General features: G+C 31.0%; 1 protein-coding gene across 1 annotated transcript; it reads left to right on the forward strand.

Annotated features, from left to right (window-relative positions):
• Positions 1-1940: 1940 nt before the first annotated feature.
• Positions 1941-11327, forward strand: LOC114347952 (adenylyltransferase and sulfurtransferase MOCS3). Its single transcript, XM_028298600.2, has 7 exons — positions 1941-2168; positions 2236-2419; positions 2480-2600; positions 3569-3876; positions 5969-6195; positions 6826-7042; positions 11037-11327. Exons 1-7 carry the CDS (start codon positions 2064-2066, stop codon positions 11186-11188), a joined length of 1314 nt encoding a protein of 437 aa, XP_028154401.2. The 5' UTR covers positions 1941-2063; the 3' UTR covers positions 11189-11327.
• Positions 11328-18936: the final 7609 nt, after the last annotated feature.

Below are 18936 nucleotides of genomic sequence, written 5' to 3' on the forward strand. Positions count from 1 at the left end.
TTTTAATTTAATCAATATTGCGTTTATTAGATATTATTACATCTCTAAAATAAATCTATGCAAAGAAATATATAACAAATAAGAAAAACTGTGTAGGTACCTATAGATTTTTAAAAATATAAAAGCCAATGTTATTTTTTTAATAAGTTAATGGTAGAATAGTACCTATAAATTAATTAAAAATATTCGTAAAAGATTACCAATAATTAATATCAACATAATGTATGGTAGGTATGTTAAACAGTAAATGGTTAAGTTCAATTAGTTACCACTATAAACAGCCCGGATTAACCGATAATAGTATAAAAGGCCCGGTTTCAGGTAAAATTTATTTTAGGCTTTATTATGGGAATACCCTCTAGTCAGTGTTAATTGCAAAAGACCAACTCTGTCTACCTCGGTGGCTTATCGCTCCGGGTGGGTCTTTACAATGGGCCAGGTCAGATAAATTTAACAATATTTACGACCGCACTAATTGAACTCAAACCATTTACTGTCGAACAAACTCATACCATCGATTTATTAATTGAATCGGTCATTTCAAAACAACACGAGTCACATATTCCTAATTTTACAGAAGAGCAAAGAAAACTTAACTATATAGTCGAAAGATGGATGAAATGGATGACATCAAAATTCAGAGTTATATTGTAGTTTTGTTCCTAATGTTTTTTGACTGGACTGGTGTCGTTTTTTGCACACAACGTTTATCTTAAAGGAGTCTATTCCTCTCAAAAAGTTAGTTTCTCAAAATTGTGGACTTTGCTGTTTTTGAAATGACCGATACAATTATAAGTAATTAGACATTATTTTTATTTATGGAACTATTGTTACAATTTTTTAAAAAAGTAGAAGCAAAACAAATAATATTCACATCATTCGAATGAGGACGAATTTATATAAATAACGAATGACTTTTATTTTACTATGCAGTTCACAAATATGTATTCCAATATTAACTTACTATACATAGGTACATTTATTATCTGCTAGATTTACTTGGGTCCATTTTTCAGATGTAAAAATATCTAATAAACGCAATATTGAGTAAATAAAATTAAAAAAGGTAAAGTTGGTATGGGATTCGAACCACGATTATCCACGTCCGAAGACCAAAGACCATTTCTCGTCACCACCCGCTCCAACTGTCAACACATATTACTCGATAAAGTGGGATAGTCACGTCGTCGATATTCCCCTTAAATTAAAAAGAGACTACCGACCAAATAGGCTCATTTATCTCTGTCGCAACCGTCACCCATTTTAAGATCGGAGGACGCAATCTAGAGTATTATATATCTATGATTAAAACATTATGATTCCATTCAATAGGTACCTGTGAAATTTTACATTAACAGTAAATTATAAAAAAAATACAATTTCAGCGCAATAAAGGGAATTTTGCCCATTTTATATATTCATTTAGTTTATAATTGTTTATTCAAACGATCTTCAGATGGCTGCAATATTGGTTATAATTTTATATGAAACAATTACATATAATAGATCTATTATCTATAGACTTAATTAGATATACTGTTCAATAAGTCTAAGCAGATTGTAACCTACACATATGATGTAAACTTGATGTGAAGAACCGCAAGAGACATTACAGAACTGTAATGTCTCTATACACGAATGTCCTTTACTATACAATACAGCAGAAAGAAAATCCAGTAAAGTAAGTAGGTACTTAATACAACCACATTAAAATGTATCTTAACACTTGTAAAAGAGTTTTCTGTTAAAGTTATTATACTAAAAACACTTAATAATATCTATAGATACATTATATCTTAAGACATAAACACAAATTAAAACACTAACGATATTTAATAACAAAATATAGCCTCCAAACCACGTATCCTATTATGTTTACAAACAATTCGTAAAATTGATCGTCTGGGTGACGTCACGATGACAATATTTCATTTGTCAATGTCAAAGTTACCATACAACCTATGGTTATGTGGGTTATGTTTAAGAACCACAATGTTTATTTTTTGAAAAGTTTATAATATTGTTTTATTTTTACAAATTATTAGACACAGTAAATTTTAATAATGGAACATTGCAGTTCTGTAGAATCATTAAAAATCGAAATAAAGGAATTGCAGGAGAAATTAAAGCAAAAACAAAAATTATTGGAAGAGTTACTGAAAAAAGATGTAAGTAATATTTGATTTTCCAGGGATAACATATTGTGTTAATTTGGAAATTTTTGTTAAATTATAGAATGATACTATTGCTGAAAGTAAAACTATTTCAACCAACGAAATTATCAGATACAGCCGGCAAATGATTATGCCAGATATCACCATAGATGGACAAAAAGCACTAAAGAATAGTAAAGTTCTTATTGTAGGCGTAGGGGGTTTAGGATGTCCTGCAGCTTTATATCTAGCTACTGCAGGAGTAGGTAAGTCTGTATTTCCTATTATTACGTAATTTGTTGAAAGTAAATATGGTCATCTTTTAGGAAAAATAACTTTAGTTGACTATGATGAAGTTGAATTATCCAATCTTCATAGACAAGTTTTACATAGTGAAGATGATATAGGTGTACCAAAAGTTATGTCAGCTTATAATAAGCTTAAAAGGTAAATATAGTGGAACCTCGATAACTCGGATTAGTCAGGACCACAGCCAATCCGGGTTATCTGGAGAATATGGTATATTTACAGATAAACTAAAAAAAAAAAGAATAACAGGTGCCTGTTGTTTCCGATAATCCAATACAATGAATGTCACTCTGCCGCTGTGTGCTATGAATCATTTTTACTATCGTATAGTTTAAATTACACAAATGCTCATTATCTCTCAAATATTATATTACATACATTTTTATTGTTGAAATGTTTGTCTGATGAAAATCGGTCCAGGTTAGCCGGACTTCCGGGTTATCGGGGGCCGACTTATCGGGGTTCCACTGTACTGGCGTGGGCATAAGTTAGCTCGCATCCTCACAAACAATGTGTGAGTGAATTCCACAGCACTGTCCCATGTTCAGCTTGCTTTACCTAACAACACAGTTAGCGGACATAAGTCAGTATGCTAGTTAACCTTAAAACAAACCAATACCAGTTTTTCATAAGTTGCGTTTTGAGTGAAATGGCAGAGGACATTTGCGTTAAGTTTACATTAACTTGGGTTTTTATTAAAACAGTTTTACTCTTAGGATAGTGATTATGAAGCTAGATTATGTTAAACCAGCATTTTAATGCACGAATCAGCCATGGAAATGAACTGTGGCCTCCAAGGTTGCCAGACATTACTCCTATGGTTTTCTCAATCTAGGCTTGCTTAAGAACAGAGTTTTTGCATGAAGATGAAGATCTCATACATTGGATATCAATTGAGTTGGAGATCATCAATAACAATCTGGCGATATTTCTTATTAGTAATTCAATTGAAAACCGTTATTTGCAGTGTATTTAGATGCATAGTGAACATTTTGAACACTTATTGTAAATACACAGTTATATTTTTCAAATTTGTCAGCTCACTTATGCTCACCCCCTCTATATAATTCTTATAGTTTTTGAAAATACCTACATTTTTGTTTCAGAATTAATAGTGATATCAAAATTATCCCAATCAGAGAGCATGCTAATAGTAAAACTATAGAAAACCTTTTACATAACAACAAATATGATGTAGCTATAGATGGTACCGATAATGTAGCCACCAGATACTTACTAAATGATATTTGTGTATTGCATAATATACCTTTAGTATCTGGCAGTGCCCTTCAGATGGAGGGACAGCTGACAGTATATCATTACAAAGATGGACCTTGCTACAGATGCCTCTTTCCAGTTCCACCACCAGCACATACTGTTACTAATTGTGGAGATGGGGGCGTCTTAGGACCAGGTGATAATTATTTATAAATTATTCATCTCTTGGTGCATAACAGAAAACTTGAAACACATTTTATTCACCACATTTTTACTCCATATAATGTCCACCATACATTTCTTACATCATAGCCCTCTATCTTTCCTTCAAGTACTATGGTTCATTTTTTTAAATAGGAGGAGTAAACTTAAAAATGACAGATTCACACTAATACGTCGCTAAAAGGTTCTAAAAACAAGTGTCTTTTATATAAATGCAGACAAAAAATATAAAAATTCAAGGAATATGACAGAAAACACAAAAAATCGCTGATATAACTAATTGACCTATGAATTTTAAATGTCATTAGTGTCAAAATTTTATAAATGCCGATAGTGACAAATTTTTATAATTTAGTGGAGTAAACTTACTTGTGGTTGGACCAATTACAAACAGCCATTACTGCCCAGTAAATTTGAATTACTCCTCCTATTTAAAAAACGAATTATAGTTTCTAAAAAGTGTTTTGTTTTCCTCGAAATATATGCCCTAAGTATGTAGTATTTTTATTTTTTACATAATCAAAAAGTTCTCTATACACAGGCACTACATTTCAAAAACTGCTAGTTTGTTAATGAATCTGGCCTTTAACATCGATACTTCCATTCTGCATAAGAGAATAGGCCAAACGTAACACTTTAGCATCTTGTATGTCATGTTGAAATCCGTCTGAAATACAGTTTCAAAATAGCATTTCTGGCTTGTTCAACTCTGCTCTTTATTTCAGTCTCAGGGTACCAACTCTCGTTTATCAGACAACCCAAATATATAAACTACCTGACTTGTTCGATTTCTTCTCCGTGTTTGAGTAATCATTTCTACCTATAATCATTGTTTTTGTCTTCTTGATATTTATCTTCAAACCCAAAGCTTCATTTGCAAGACAGACATCATTTAAAAGACATTGAAGATTTTCAATGTTATATTCCACTAGCGCTGTGCCATTGCTACCATATCTAATGTTGTTAGTAAATAAGCCATTTACTTTAATACCCTTGTTAGAGTCTGCCACTGTTTCTGCAAAGGCTTTTTATACATATAAGAAGTTAAACAATGGAGAAAGTATACAACCTTCTTTTACTTCCTTTTTTTATTGAGAGATGAACATTTCTAAATGCGAAAAACTAAACTTTTGCGAAGTTATCAGTAGTAATTACACGAGAGCTCTAAAATTATCGATTTGTATCCCGAGTGACACTTTGACAGTTTTAATTTCATGACCAGATGGGGAGTGAAATTATGTCAAAGTGTCAAGAGGGCAAAACAAATCAATAATTTGACCTTGAGAGTAATTCGGTAAGATTATTTCATGGATAAAACTGTCTTTTAAAATGATTTTAACTAATATTTTATTGATATCTTCTCCTAAATATTTGCTAAACCTGTTTCTTGTTGTTCTCTGTGACAAGTTGTAAAACATTAACTGCCATGAATGTCACTGAATGTATTTTTGCGTAGCAACGAAAGGCATGTGACGTAAAATACTTGACGACAGAAAATTATCAAAAATTATCGGGTATAATATCACAAGAGAGTGAGAATAAATTGAAAATAATGCGACAGTTTTTCGAGAATGTGTTGTCTGGCAATAGACACGAGAGCCCACAGGGCTTGAGTGGCTATTGCCCATGACAACAAATTTGAGTAAAAATGAAGCATTATTTTCTTATTTATTCTTACTGTCGTGTGATATTCGTAAGATTATTTTTTAATACGTATATTATGGATATTTTCTTAAATGTGACAGTTGTCAAAACTAGGAAACTGGTTGCCATTAAACAGAAACAATCTACTTAAAAAAATTCTATCGGTAATTTTCTACAGTAGATAATTCTCAGTATAATTTTAATCTGATTAGACAGAATTAAACACGTGATCAAATATCTAACTATACGATTGGAAGATAAAATCATCAAAAAATAATCGCTGAAATTTTAATCTTGTAGGTTTCTATTGGTCAGAATCTCTATGAATGAAATAATCCCTAAAATTTTATGACAACTTTGATTTAGTCAAAAAATTAAATTTTAATTATATTTCATTATTATTCAAATACAATTTATTTTAGTTCCTGGAACAATAGGTGTGTTACAAGCACTAGAGACTATTAAAATTATAACACAATCAGCTGGTGTGCTTTCTGGAAGATTTCTTATCTTTGATGGATCTACATCGACTTTTAGAAATGTGAAATTGAGACCTAGAAATCCTAAATGTGATGTGTGTGGTGATGAACCTACTATCACTACTTTGATAGACTATGAACAATTTTGTGGATCTAGTGCTCATGATAAGGTAAGTATTTACCCTATCTCCACATTATGTTCAACTAAACTTTAAGATAAAAAAGGTAAAATTACTAGAAAAAGATGGCATTTGCATTTACAAATTTAATTACAAATTGCATTTGCAATTACAGAGATAACATGTATGAAGCCAGATACCCCATCCTAAGTTATCTGTTGGAAATATTATAAAAATGATAAATTTTGATTATTTAATTGAAGAAAAATTACTTTCTAATATCAAATTCGGCTCAAAGGACCATGTACAAATGTAATTATTAATCAATATGATTTACAGTAGCCAAATATTTATTATATGGTGCTAGTTTTATATTATATGACGAAATAAGTTAAAAAGCAAATTTATTAATTATTTGGGATATGGCATATATATGTAAAGACTGTAGAATCTTGTACGGCGGTGTAAGAATGGTACGGCGGTGTCTACACTTAGCTTACTTATCGTAGTAAATACATACACATACGTTAATTAAACTAAATATAAAAGAAAAATAATAAAAACTACTTCCAGAAGAAAAAATATGTGTGGGAGGACGGAACACTGTTAATTATTGACGTATTGTAAAATCTATATAAAAATGTGAAACTGCAGTGATTATATATTGTGTCTTTGTTTTAGGTGGTAAATATAAATATTCTGGACAAGGAGCAAGAGATAGACATCAATAAATTTTGTGTTTTAAAAGAGCGTTCAGTTGTGATAGATGTTAGACCGGAATTAGAGTTTAAGATGTGTAGTTTATCCCATACTCTCAATTACCCTTATACAAAAATTTTAAAGGATACTAAAGAATTCCAAACTTTTGTAGAGGATAATATTGGAACCTCAAACAATGGTTAGTATTGTAATCTAGAAACAGGTGATTTAGGTAAAAGACATTTATAAATATGAAAATTTATGGATTTTAAGAATCTGAAATAGGTTATAGTTTAAAAACCGCGGCTGTATATAAAAATATTTATTGGATTGAATATTGATAAATAATAATAATATTAGGCAAGGTTCTGGAACTGTTTTCTTGTGGCTTGATTAATTTCAGTATTATGTTTATTGAGATAATAATACTATCACAGCATGACAATAGATGTACAAACTATAAGTGCTGGTTATAAAAGAATGTGAGGCTATTACCTGTAATAAAGGGATTTCAACCTACAACTATGGTTCAAAAAGGAGCTTTTACAAATAATACTAAATAATTTATTGTAGAGAAAAACAAAATGGAACTCAACACAGTAGGAATTGAAGAGAAAACAAAACAATACATATAAACTAATATATTACTTACCAGTGTAAAAAGTCTTTCAAAATGTCTATGCGTGTGTCCACACTATGTTGTCTGTCCAAATTCACTGGTAGGCTGTGGCTGTGGAGGCGATGTGGCAACTGTGGGTTTTTACAGATACTAGCCAAAAACGAAGCGACACCTTGGTACACAAAGGGCACTATTGGGACCGTGCAAGTTCGGAAAAGCGACACCTATTTCTACGCTTTGCACTTTTATTCGCACTTTTGATTATATTGGCCAATTATGTGGTCCTGGTTAATGGATAATTGTCAAGGCCATAGTCCAAAAAAAAATAATAAAAGAAAAAATAAGATTTAGGTTCTGTTATCTAAACGTAAACAATTGTATGTAGTAAATAAAATTAGTTATTAAAATGCAGTACTGCAATCAAAATACAATTAATTAAATTTACCTTTATATAATAATTGCATATCATATCAATATTGTGGAGCAATATATAATTTTTCTTCTTAAATGACAATAGGTATGAAATGTACGTCAATTTGACAATTTCAATTGACAATATGAATTATTTAAGAAAGTTGCAATATTTCTCCGCTATTCGCGAACGATCGTTTCGCGTATCCCTTCCAAGTACTTGCACACCGCGAATACTTGTGACTGAAGATTGCATTTTTAATTGGAGTAGAATAGCATATTCTTTATTAATCCAATGAGATTACTATGTGATATAGGACAAGTATATAATTACATAAAACATAATTAACAAAAAAAAAAGAATGTGTGTGTACTTTGTACGCACGTAAGAAGTTATACTTCTGTTATATAATTTCAACGAAATAAATATTTATGATAAATAAATGAGGCTTTAAAACTTTATAATAAATATAAAGTTTTCAATTTAAAAATCTTTTAGTAATATTTTTAATATTTTCAATATTAATAATTTACTATTAGGATTGAAAACTACTTCGTCTTTCAATGCCAGATGGCGCTAGCCACCTACTATCATCACTTCAGTTGCAATGGGTGGGAAAACCTCTCGATACAAATCAGTTAAAATATGGAGAACAGTGCCTACGTTCCTTCCGAGGAAGGCTCCAATAAGAGCCGAATATCGCGATTCAAGGGACTGGACTGCACTCCGTATTCTAATTGAAAAGTAAGATTGTTTTGCCTTCGCATTGCAACTGAATAAAAATGGTATACATTTTTATGAAATAAATATACTTAACAGTTACAATACAAAAAATTAACAATAATTACCAAAAATTAACCAAAACTTAACAATGCCGAATATTAAAAAAAAAAAGTATGAATCGTCCGGGATTTGAACCCGCAATCTCGCGATTTCTCGATCTCTGGTCCAATGCTCTACCAACCAGGCCATCGAGGCGCATGTTAGTGACGTTTCAGATATACACATCACGGTGACAAGTGAAATATAAAAATATATGTTTTATTATTTTAGGTACGCCCAAGGAAGACAAATCCAAAGACACAAAATTATAATAAATAATAAATTTACTAAAAAACACTAAAATATTATTTTAATGGCTTATTTGCGCTGATACATAATTTGAAAGATTAGCAACTAAACGTCATACTGTCTGTGTGCGCATGCGCGCAGATTTATGAAAAATGTTACCCTCAATCGCGCCTAAAGAAGTATAACTTCAAAAAGATATGCAATATAGATCGTCGGTCCTCATTCCCTGTAGTCTTTTATTAAGTCAAAGTAATCATTTAGGTTGTAAACACATAATTGGATCAAGCATGATTTTAATTTATTTTTGAATATTATTTTCATTTCTCATATCAAGTGGCAAACAATTGTAAAATTTAGATCCTGCAAAATCAGGACTAGTTTCAAAAAGAGTTGTGGAATGTTTACACACGCTTATCAACCTCCCGTGCTTTGTCGGGTAACTATAATAGTCAGAGTTGAGGGTAAAATTTTGAAAATTTAGTTTCAACATGAATAATACGGTCCGGGACAGACTTTACTGAAGCACAACAAGGTTGAGACTTCTTTTTCTTAAGTCACACTGCTTTGCTAACACTTTTGAGCGCTACGAGCAATGGCAGTGTTGCTGGGATGTCGACTCAAATCGCTGCCCCTAAAAAAAGGCAAGTTGCCCTGGTCCAGGTGGCTGGAAGGTAGCGGGGTGGCACTTTTGGTCTCGAAGATAAAGTCATTTCCGAAACATATGTCTTTTGAGGTATACACATTAAACACTAAACACTTTTGCCCTTACATATTTACATAGTTGGCAGCGTTGCAATTCAAAAATTGAGTTAAGAACTTGTGCGTAATTAAAAATATTTTAATAGTTTTACCATGTTCGAACAATTCTATATTATGTTTATATCAAATTTTCCCAGAATTATTTTCTTTTTGAGAACAATTTCCGCAGTGGAAATCGAAACATAGTTAACAGCATACAGTAACGCGTCATCAATATCACTTCGGGAGATAGTAGAACACCTTTTTTAGTAAGGTCTGCGAAACTTTGGCAACAGTGATAATCTTTGACATTATCTAAGATCAATATTTTGACAATTATACTCATAGGCGCGCTAAATGGAAGTAATAGAAAACCATTTTGTTATTGGTAAATAATTATTTATAACAATATTCCAAAATGGGTGAAAATTGTATGTTAATATAGATATTTGCACGAAATAATAATAATAAATAATCATTTCGTTGTGAAGCGAAACAAGAACCGTCTTATTTTATTTAGTTCATAGAGCGCCAAAGGCACTCTAACTTTATATACTCACATTAGAACTCGAAATATTTTTACGTAAAATATATTTACCTACCTACATATAACTAAAACTCACAATTAACAATAATCTATTTTTTCAAATAGGCCAACAACTTAGTTCTCTTACACAAAAATATAATAAATTAACTATAAATAAATACTACTTTCCTATGAAACAACAATAACGAATTCTTAAAATAATACACTACTGCACTGAACAGATATCGATAAAGATAACAGAACAGATAAGAGAAAATCTGACGCAGGTTTGTCAAAATGACAGTGACAATTTCTCTATGTTGCCTAATTAGTTATAACATGTTCGATTTCTTCTTAGAAATATAAAATTTTAGTAGGTCCAAAATGACACAAAATCTAGGTATGGGATAAAAAAGTTTATTTGAAGAAAATGTATTTTATTGTTCTTCTTAATGGCGGCACAGGCTCGTTTTTTAATATTGTATTTAATTACAGAGTAATTTCCACATACTAATATATTTCTCAAATTGGGCTCTGTACCGCCATTCTTTATTATATTAAGAATATGTGTGCCCAATATCTCGACAAAATATTCAAAATTACAGCCGCAATCTTGGACTACGTTTGTTGCTACCTGTTGATCGCTGCTGTAGCCTCTTAATTAAAAATTTTCATTATACCAATAATTCTTAATACAATTATCTATTTTTATTGGGAATAAGCCATAATTTTACTTTAAACTAGGTTCATTTGACGTTTCGATTATTCCACTTTCGAAATATTTCTCAAAATAATATCTAAAGATTAATAAATTATTTCTATTTTAGTTTTTATTCTGTGCAGAAGAGGAAATGATTCGCAGAGAGCTGTATGTTACATAAAGGATAAAATGGGAGACAAAGATATTCATTTTTATAATGTGAAGGGTGGATTACACGCTTATGCCAAAGTAATAGATCCATCATTTCCTATTTATTAGATGCATATAATTATAAAAGATAAGAGATAAAAGATATTTATAAAAGATAAAGTATAACCAAATGCAAACTTCACATATTGTCATTTTTATATTGTTATATTTGTAAAAAATTAATAAACGTAGATGAAGAAAAATTAAATATTATTCATTTATTTAAAAAGTTCGACAGGCGTCAAAGGATCTTACATACTTTTAATTTTGATTTATAATTTATGTTAGCGTCTCAAAAAACCGAAAAAATACGCCTTGGTAAAGGTATTAGACAAGGTGATACTATTTCACCAAAACTTTTTACCTTAGCATTGGAAAATGTTTCAAACAGCTCGACTGGGAGGAAAAGGTCTAAACATTGATGGTGTTCGTTTGAGTCATAGAACGTATAGCAAGGCTTAAGAATAGAATAGAATAGAATTTACTTCATCAAATATACAAAATTTCTTTTGTTTTTGACAAGTCAAAAGAGTACGTACCTACATTATAAAATTTTGACAAAATTTAAAAGATAAATATTATAAATTATAATGAACAGATATACAAACAGGTACTAACAAATTTAAACAATTTAACACACTATGTAAAAACGTAAAGACATGAAATAAACTTAAAAACATGAAATGTCGTCATAATCGGCAAAAAAACCCTGACCAAACTAGTGTACTTATTATAATGTATTATAAGCGGTACCTAATGGTAGGGGAGCCCAAGCGGGGATTTTTGCAGTTACTCGAGCGCGTCAGATTATCATATGGAGAGAAACCTGGTATCCTGCAGATGTACATCTACCATATATTAGCTCTTAACACAGGGGAGTTCGTTAATGGGGGCTCGAAAATAAAAATCTATCCTTCAAAAAACTCGAAATTGTCAGATTAAGATAAAGTAAGTTAAATACATGCAAAAGAGTGTATATTTCAAAAATCTGACGATTTGAGCCGGGCGTATGGAAATGGGCGTGTCCCAAATTTTCACAAGAAAAAAGCGAGTATTTCGCGAAATGAATGATAGACCGAAAAAGTAAAAAATATGTGCTCAATATTTTTTAAAAATCTATCTAATGATACCAAACACGACTTTTTACGGAGAGGGGTGGGGGGTAAATTTAATATTTTAAATACGAATCCCGCGATATTTCACGAAATGAACATCAGATCGAAAAACTGTGAAATACACTTATTTAATATTTTTAAAAAATCTATCGAATGGCACCAAACACGACCCCCCCACGGAGGTGGGGTGGGGGGTTACTTTAAAATCTTAAATAGGATCCCCCATTTTTTATTGCAGATTTGGACTCCTTACGAAAAAATAAGTAACTTTTATTCGAAACATTTTTTCGAATTAAGCATAGATGGCGTTATAATCGGAAAAAACGTTTGTTGGAAATGGAAAATTAAATTTAAAAATGGCAAGCGCCCACTAAAATGGAAAATGTTACTTAACTTTTTTTGGTTTTAGGACCTACTCTTCACAACCCAATAGGTCTCCAAAGCGCTCGAGTGACTGCACATTTAGCATACTTTGCTCCCCTACCATAAGTACTCTGTCTTTGTGTAAAAACAATGTTTTAAAAAGTGTGATTTTATTTTATTTTTAACGGCAATGTGTCGGACATGTTGCCCGAGATAATCCCGAAAATGGACGAGGACAGAAGAGAGAACAGGCGAGGAGTAGGCAGACCGCAGAAGAAGTGGGCAGATGATATCAAACAAGTCGCGGGCAAGCAGTGGATGAGAAATGCCAAGAGTAGAAATCGATGGAAGCAAATGGAAGAGGCCTATGTCCAGCAGTGGACGAACACAGGCTGAAGAAGAAAGAAAGCTGTTGCCAGCTTGTATCCTATTGTTTATTTCTTGTGATCCGTTATTGTTGTTTCAAGATATTTAAATTCTCTGGCGCGCTCAAAGTTAAAGTCATCAATAGTGACGTTCTGTCAGATTCTATCTCTGTTTCGGTTGTTGCGGCTCGTATATTTAGTTTTGTTTTCATTAATTAGGAGCCCCATACTCTGTGCTTCCTTCCCGAATCTGGCAAGTCTCCTTCATCCTTATTCGGGCGTTTCCTATTAGATCGATATCGTCTGCAAATGCCAAAAGTAAGTTTGGTCCTTCTTGATGGAATACTGTAGTAGGTTTTTCGATTCTTGATCTTCTGATTATGTGTTCCAGAGCTAAATAAAGAGTTGTGGTGAAAGTGCATCTCCCTGTTTTAGTCCATTGTTTATATCAAACGTCTCCGAGTATTGTTTATATCAAAATGACTAGATTTTTTGTAAAGCCAAGTTCCTGCATCGCTGTCCACAGTCTAACCCTGTCCTATTAAATGCCTCTTTAAAATCTATGCACATCTGATGAAGCTCACGATCAAATTCCCAGCATTTTTCCATTACCTGTTTTATTGTGAATATCTGGTCAATAGTAGAGCGGCCCGGTCTAATTCCCCATTGGATTTCGACCGTACTTAGGAGCGTTATTACCCGGTTTCCTTATTTATGAATTGGTACAATAACCTCCTTTTCCACTCGCCTGGCATTGTCTCTTCTTTCCAAATGTCTTGAATTAGATTGTATATAGATCTGTACAACGCTTCTCCTCCGTGTTTTATGCTCTCTGCGGGTATCCCAAGTAGCGCAATAAAAACATTTTAGTTTTATTTAAGGTTTATAAAGGTTTTATTGTGGTAAATAAGCAGATAATCGTTTTAAAGTTACCTTGTAGATGTACTGCCAGAACTATAAAACTCTTAACCATTTGTCACTAGTTTTAAAGTATCTAATAAGAGTATCAAATAAGACTAATTAATCTTAATAGATAATTTGTCCTATTGTAGTTTTAAAATGGTTTATTCTCAGTTCACTTTAAAACTAATCAGTTTTATGAAGAACTTCCGGACTGTTTGGTTTTATTAGATTTTAGTTTGTTACCTTTTAGTTTTATTGCAGTTTTAAAGATTCTCCTAATATGTATAACTAATAAAACCTATTATTAAAACTACTTGATCTCAAGACTATTATTTTAGTAAAACACTTGCCTTAAAACTATTTTTGTAGTTTCCTTTAAAGTAGCTCTTAAAAGCAATTAGTAGGCTATAATAAAACCAAACGCTCTTAACTGAATCAATTTGGTTATCGTACAGATTAAACTATGCTTATTGTTAGAAACAATAAAACTAAACCGATCCCCTCTTCTTTCATGTCCAAAATGGTCAGCCATTTGTTTTAGAGCGAAAGAGAGGTGTAGTGTGTTGTAAAAAGTGGAATTACAGTTAGTATGGAAGAAATAAGTCGCAAGTACTTAAAATATAAACGAAGTGGTGATTTTAAAAGAAAAATACAATACGACGCCTCGATTTTAGGTTAGATTCACATTAAAACCGAATGACATTATTGACAGCAGCATTAAAACTAAACCGTTGTAATTCCAACGCAACCTTGCTTTTATGTAGGATATATGCTCTTGGAAACGTATAAAATAAAACCATTTGATCTTAACAATTCTCTGTCGATAGACCAGATAGTTTTATCTGGATTTCGGCCATATTGCTTTCTGGAGATGCTGAAAGCCATGATAGATTAAGGTATAAGGCTTACATAAAAAATTATAAATAAGCGTCTTAAAAACATAAATTCGATTTATTTTAACATTAAAATTGCAGATAAAATTATTTTTCTTTCAAATTAATATTTTTCGGATTTAAATTTTTTTATCGTTTTTATTTTTTAATCGCCAAAGGTCAGAAGTTTTAGGGCACGTAAGTTATTTAGACCTATTTTTGTTAACATCATCAATAAAGTTAGGTGCGCATGTGTTTTTCTACCTTGACAGACCGAAATAACCAAGTACTGTTTATTATTTTATGGTTACAAATACGTATCTACCTATCATAACACATGTAAAAATTTGTTGGCCTATATGGAGTATATGGGTTTAAAGAATCATTTAATATGTTAAATTGTCTTTAAAAGTCTTCATTTAAGAAACCTTTTTAAGTTTGCTATAAAACTGTCTGCACTTAAAGTGTCTTTTAACATGGTTTTAAAAGCACCTTAACATCAGCTTTAAAACCAGTTGCTTAAGAAAACAAAGTTTTAAGAAGGTTTTTATGTTTGGTTTTATTGACCTCTTTGAGAGTGGGCTCTTTTATGCTGAAAGCGGTTTCATTGTAACCTTAAGGTTTACTTAACCAAATGGTTTTAATTTTAGTTTTATTCTACAGTTTAAAGCATCCTTAAAAGACTTAATAAACCCGTTCGGTGCTACTTGGGCATCGCTGCCTGGTGCCTTATTATTATCAAGTTTTTTAATTGCCTGTTCTGAAGCTATTTATTTGTGGCATTTTGTAATTAACTATTCTAAATGGGAAATAAGCCACAATTTAACTAAAAAAAATGATTTTATTAACGTTTCGATGTCCAGATCGGACGTCGTTGTCAAAATACAAAATATTAATAAATTAAACAAAAATGTTGCTCAGTAAAACATTCTTCTAATAATTTAATTTAATTTGACTCATTTATATCAGCAGTTCAGATACATATGATACATTTTAAAGTAGAAGACTTTAAAATGATATTGCCAATATTTATGAGTTGCGTTCCTGGGACGACTTTATTGAAAGATAGTTCATTCGATTACATGAAATCAACTTTAGCTCAAGAATATCCACCACAAAAAAATTCATACCATGTGATCTGTCTTTAAAAAGACAACCACATACATTGGTGACATTAATAAGATCATTGTTTTAGTTAAATTGTGACTTATTTCCCATTTAGAATAGTTAATTTTAATTGCCTATATTGCTTTAGGCGAGCGTGGGATACCCCTAAAATGACCAGGTACTGACCACGGAGAGGCGAATGGCTAATTTTATTCATACTTTATATTTTTGAAGGTGCTGAAAACAAAAATGAGGTTTATATTGAATTTTATGTGGGGGAACATTATCAAAATCGCAATTTTAACCTAAAAATAAAAAAAAGAAATCACGTTTTTTTTGCGTTTACCTCGCTACAACTCTGTTCAATTTTAATATTTTTTTCTGAAATTTTTACAGTATATAGCTCTAACATTTCTGAAGACAACGGTACCTGCTTTAAGCTTTAATTCTTATTCTGATAAAGGTTATGAATTTTTTAAAGGAAAAGGTGCGGAGTTTAATCGCAAAACTTGAGTGACGAAATTTAAAATTTAGCCTTTTAATCACGTTTATGTTAAAATCGAGAGTACAAAGAAGTTTTCTGGAAAATTTTAGATCAAAATGTTTTATAAAATAAAATAGTGCAACTTTTATTATCGACATTAGAAATCCCCAATATAACGGTTATTTTTCGAGATATTGACCATGGGTGGTGAATGGCTAATTTTGGTCTTATATTCTGTTTTTGACGGTGCTGAAAACGAAAATGAAATTTATTTTAAATTTTAGGTGGGGAAATATTGTCAAAATCGCAATTTTATCATAAAAATAAAAAAAGTGAAATCACGTTTTTTGCGTTTAACTCACTACAACTCTGGTCGATTTTAATATTTTTGTCTAAGGTTTGTACACTATATTCTCACTTTTTGAAGACAACGGTATCTGTTTTAAGATTTTAGTCTTATTCTAGTAAAAGTTATGAATTTTTTAAAGTACAAGGTGCATATTCGCGAATTGCAAAGTTTAATCGCAAAAGTTAAGAGGCAAAATTTAAAATGTATCTTATTAATCACGTTTATGTTAAAACATAGAGTAGAAAGAAGTTTTCTGGAAAGTTTTAGTTACAAATGTTTAATAGAAAAAAAATTGCGCAACATTTAATATAGACGTTATACTTTATTTTTCGACATACTGACCATGGGAGGTGAATGGCTAATTTTGGTCTTATTTTATGTTTTCGATGGTGCTGACAATGAAAAAGAGGTTTATTTTGAATTTTATGTGACGGAACATTGTCAAAATCGCAATGTTAACCTAAAAATGAAAAAAAAAGTGAAGTCACGAATTTTTACGTTTAACTCGCTACAACTTTGTTCCATTTTAATATTTTTTTTTCTAAAATTTCTACGGCATATATTTCTTATGTTTGTGAAGACTATGAAAGTAACAGTAGTCTTTCAGTCTTTTTTATAAAAGATGAATTTTTAAAAATAAAAGGTGCAGATTCGTGAATTGCAGAGTTAAATCGCAAAAATTTAGTTACAAAATTTAACTATTTGATTACGTTTATGTTAAATCATAGTTAGGTTTAGGTCTAGATGTGTTATAGAAAAAATATGGTGCAACTTTTAATTTTAAGAAAAACGTGGTTAAACTTTTTGTATTTTAGGCAAAATTGCGATTTTGACAATTTGCTCCCACCTAAAATTCAAAATAAACTTTTCGTTTTCAGCACCATCAAAAATATAAAGTAAGACAAAATTAGCCATTCACCACCAATGATCAGTATCTCGAAAAATTAGCGTTATTTTGGGGATTTATAACGTAGATGTTAAACGCTGCACCATTTGTTTTCTATAAAAAATTTTGATCCAAAACTTTCCAGAAAACTTCTTTGTACTCATGTTTTATTTTTGAATTTGATTTAAAATCTATATTTCAAATTTTGTCAGTCAAATTTTGCGATTAAACTTTGCAATTTACGAATCTGCACCTTTTACTTTAAAAGATTCATAACTTTTACTAGAATAAGACTAAAAGCTTAAAGCAGAAGCAGAAACCATTGTCTTCAAAAAAGTGAGTGATATACAGGGTGTCCCGAAAAGAATGGTCATAAATTATACCACACATTCTGGGGTCAAAAATAGTTTGATTTAACCTAACTTACCTTAGTACAAATGTGCTCATAAAAAAAGTTATAGCTCTTTGAAGTTACAAAATGAAAATCGATTTTTTTCAATATATCGAAAACTATTAGAGATTTTTTATTGAAAATAGACATGTATCACTCTTATTGCAGGAGCATCTTAAAACAAAATTTTAGTGAAATTTGTCCACCTCATAAAAATTTATGGGGATTTTGTTCCCTTAAACCCCCCCAAACTTTTTTGTACGTTCCAATTAATTCATTATTGTGGTACCATTAGTTAAACACAACGTTTTTAAAAGTTTTTTGCCTCTTAGTATTTTTTCGATAAGTCAGTTTTTATTGAGATGCGGCTTCTTTTTCAATATATTTACGTAAAAATTGTATGGTGGGTTTGTTCCTTTAAACCCCCCAAATGATTGTGTACGTTCAAATTAAAGTATTATTGTGGTACCATTAGTTAAACACAGTATTTTTAAAACTTTTGCCTCTTAGTCTTTTATTCATAAGTCACCTTTTATCGAGATGTAGCTTCTTTTTCAAAATATACCTAAAAATGTAAATTATAAATAAATTTTCAGATTATTAACAGGTCTCTATAATCATCCTTAACCATATACAAATATGTGGTGGATTCGACAAATATTCAAAATATCTCGATAAACACTGGCTTATCGAAAAAGTACTAAGAGGCAAAAAAGTTTTAGAAACAATGTGTTTAACTAATGATGCCACAATAATAATTTAATTGGAACGTACAAAAAAGTTTGGGGGGTTTAAGGGAACAAAACCCCCATAAAATTTTTATGGGGTGCACAAATTTTACCTAAATTTTTTTTTAATATGTTGCTGCCATATAAATGCCACATGTCCATTTTCAATAAAAAATCTTTGAGAGTTTTCGATATATGAAAAAAAATCGATTTTCATTTTGTAACTTCAAAGGGCTGTAACTTTTTTTGTGAGC

The sequence above is a fragment of the Diabrotica virgifera genome, chromosome 1 (assembly GCF_917563875.1).
Source record: "Diabrotica virgifera virgifera chromosome 1, PGI_DIABVI_V3a".
NCBI lineage: Eukaryota > Metazoa > Arthropoda > Insecta > Coleoptera > Chrysomelidae > Diabrotica > Diabrotica virgifera.

What these genes read in the sequence shown, in the direction of transcription:
- LOC114347952 (XM_028298600.2), top strand. Translation starts at nt 2,064, where the DNA reads ATGGAACATTGCAGTTCTGTAGAATCATTAAAAATCGAAATAAAGGAA. An exon ending in GCTTATAATAAGCTTAAAAG is followed by an intron (nt 2,601 to 3,568) that starts GTAAATATAGTG and finishes TTTTTGTTTCAG; the next exon opens with AATTAATAGTGATATCAAAA. An exon ending in TGGGGGCGTCTTAGGACCAG is followed by an intron (nt 3,877 to 5,968) that starts GTGATAATTATT and finishes AATTTATTTTAG; the next exon opens with TTCCTGGAACAATAGGTGTG.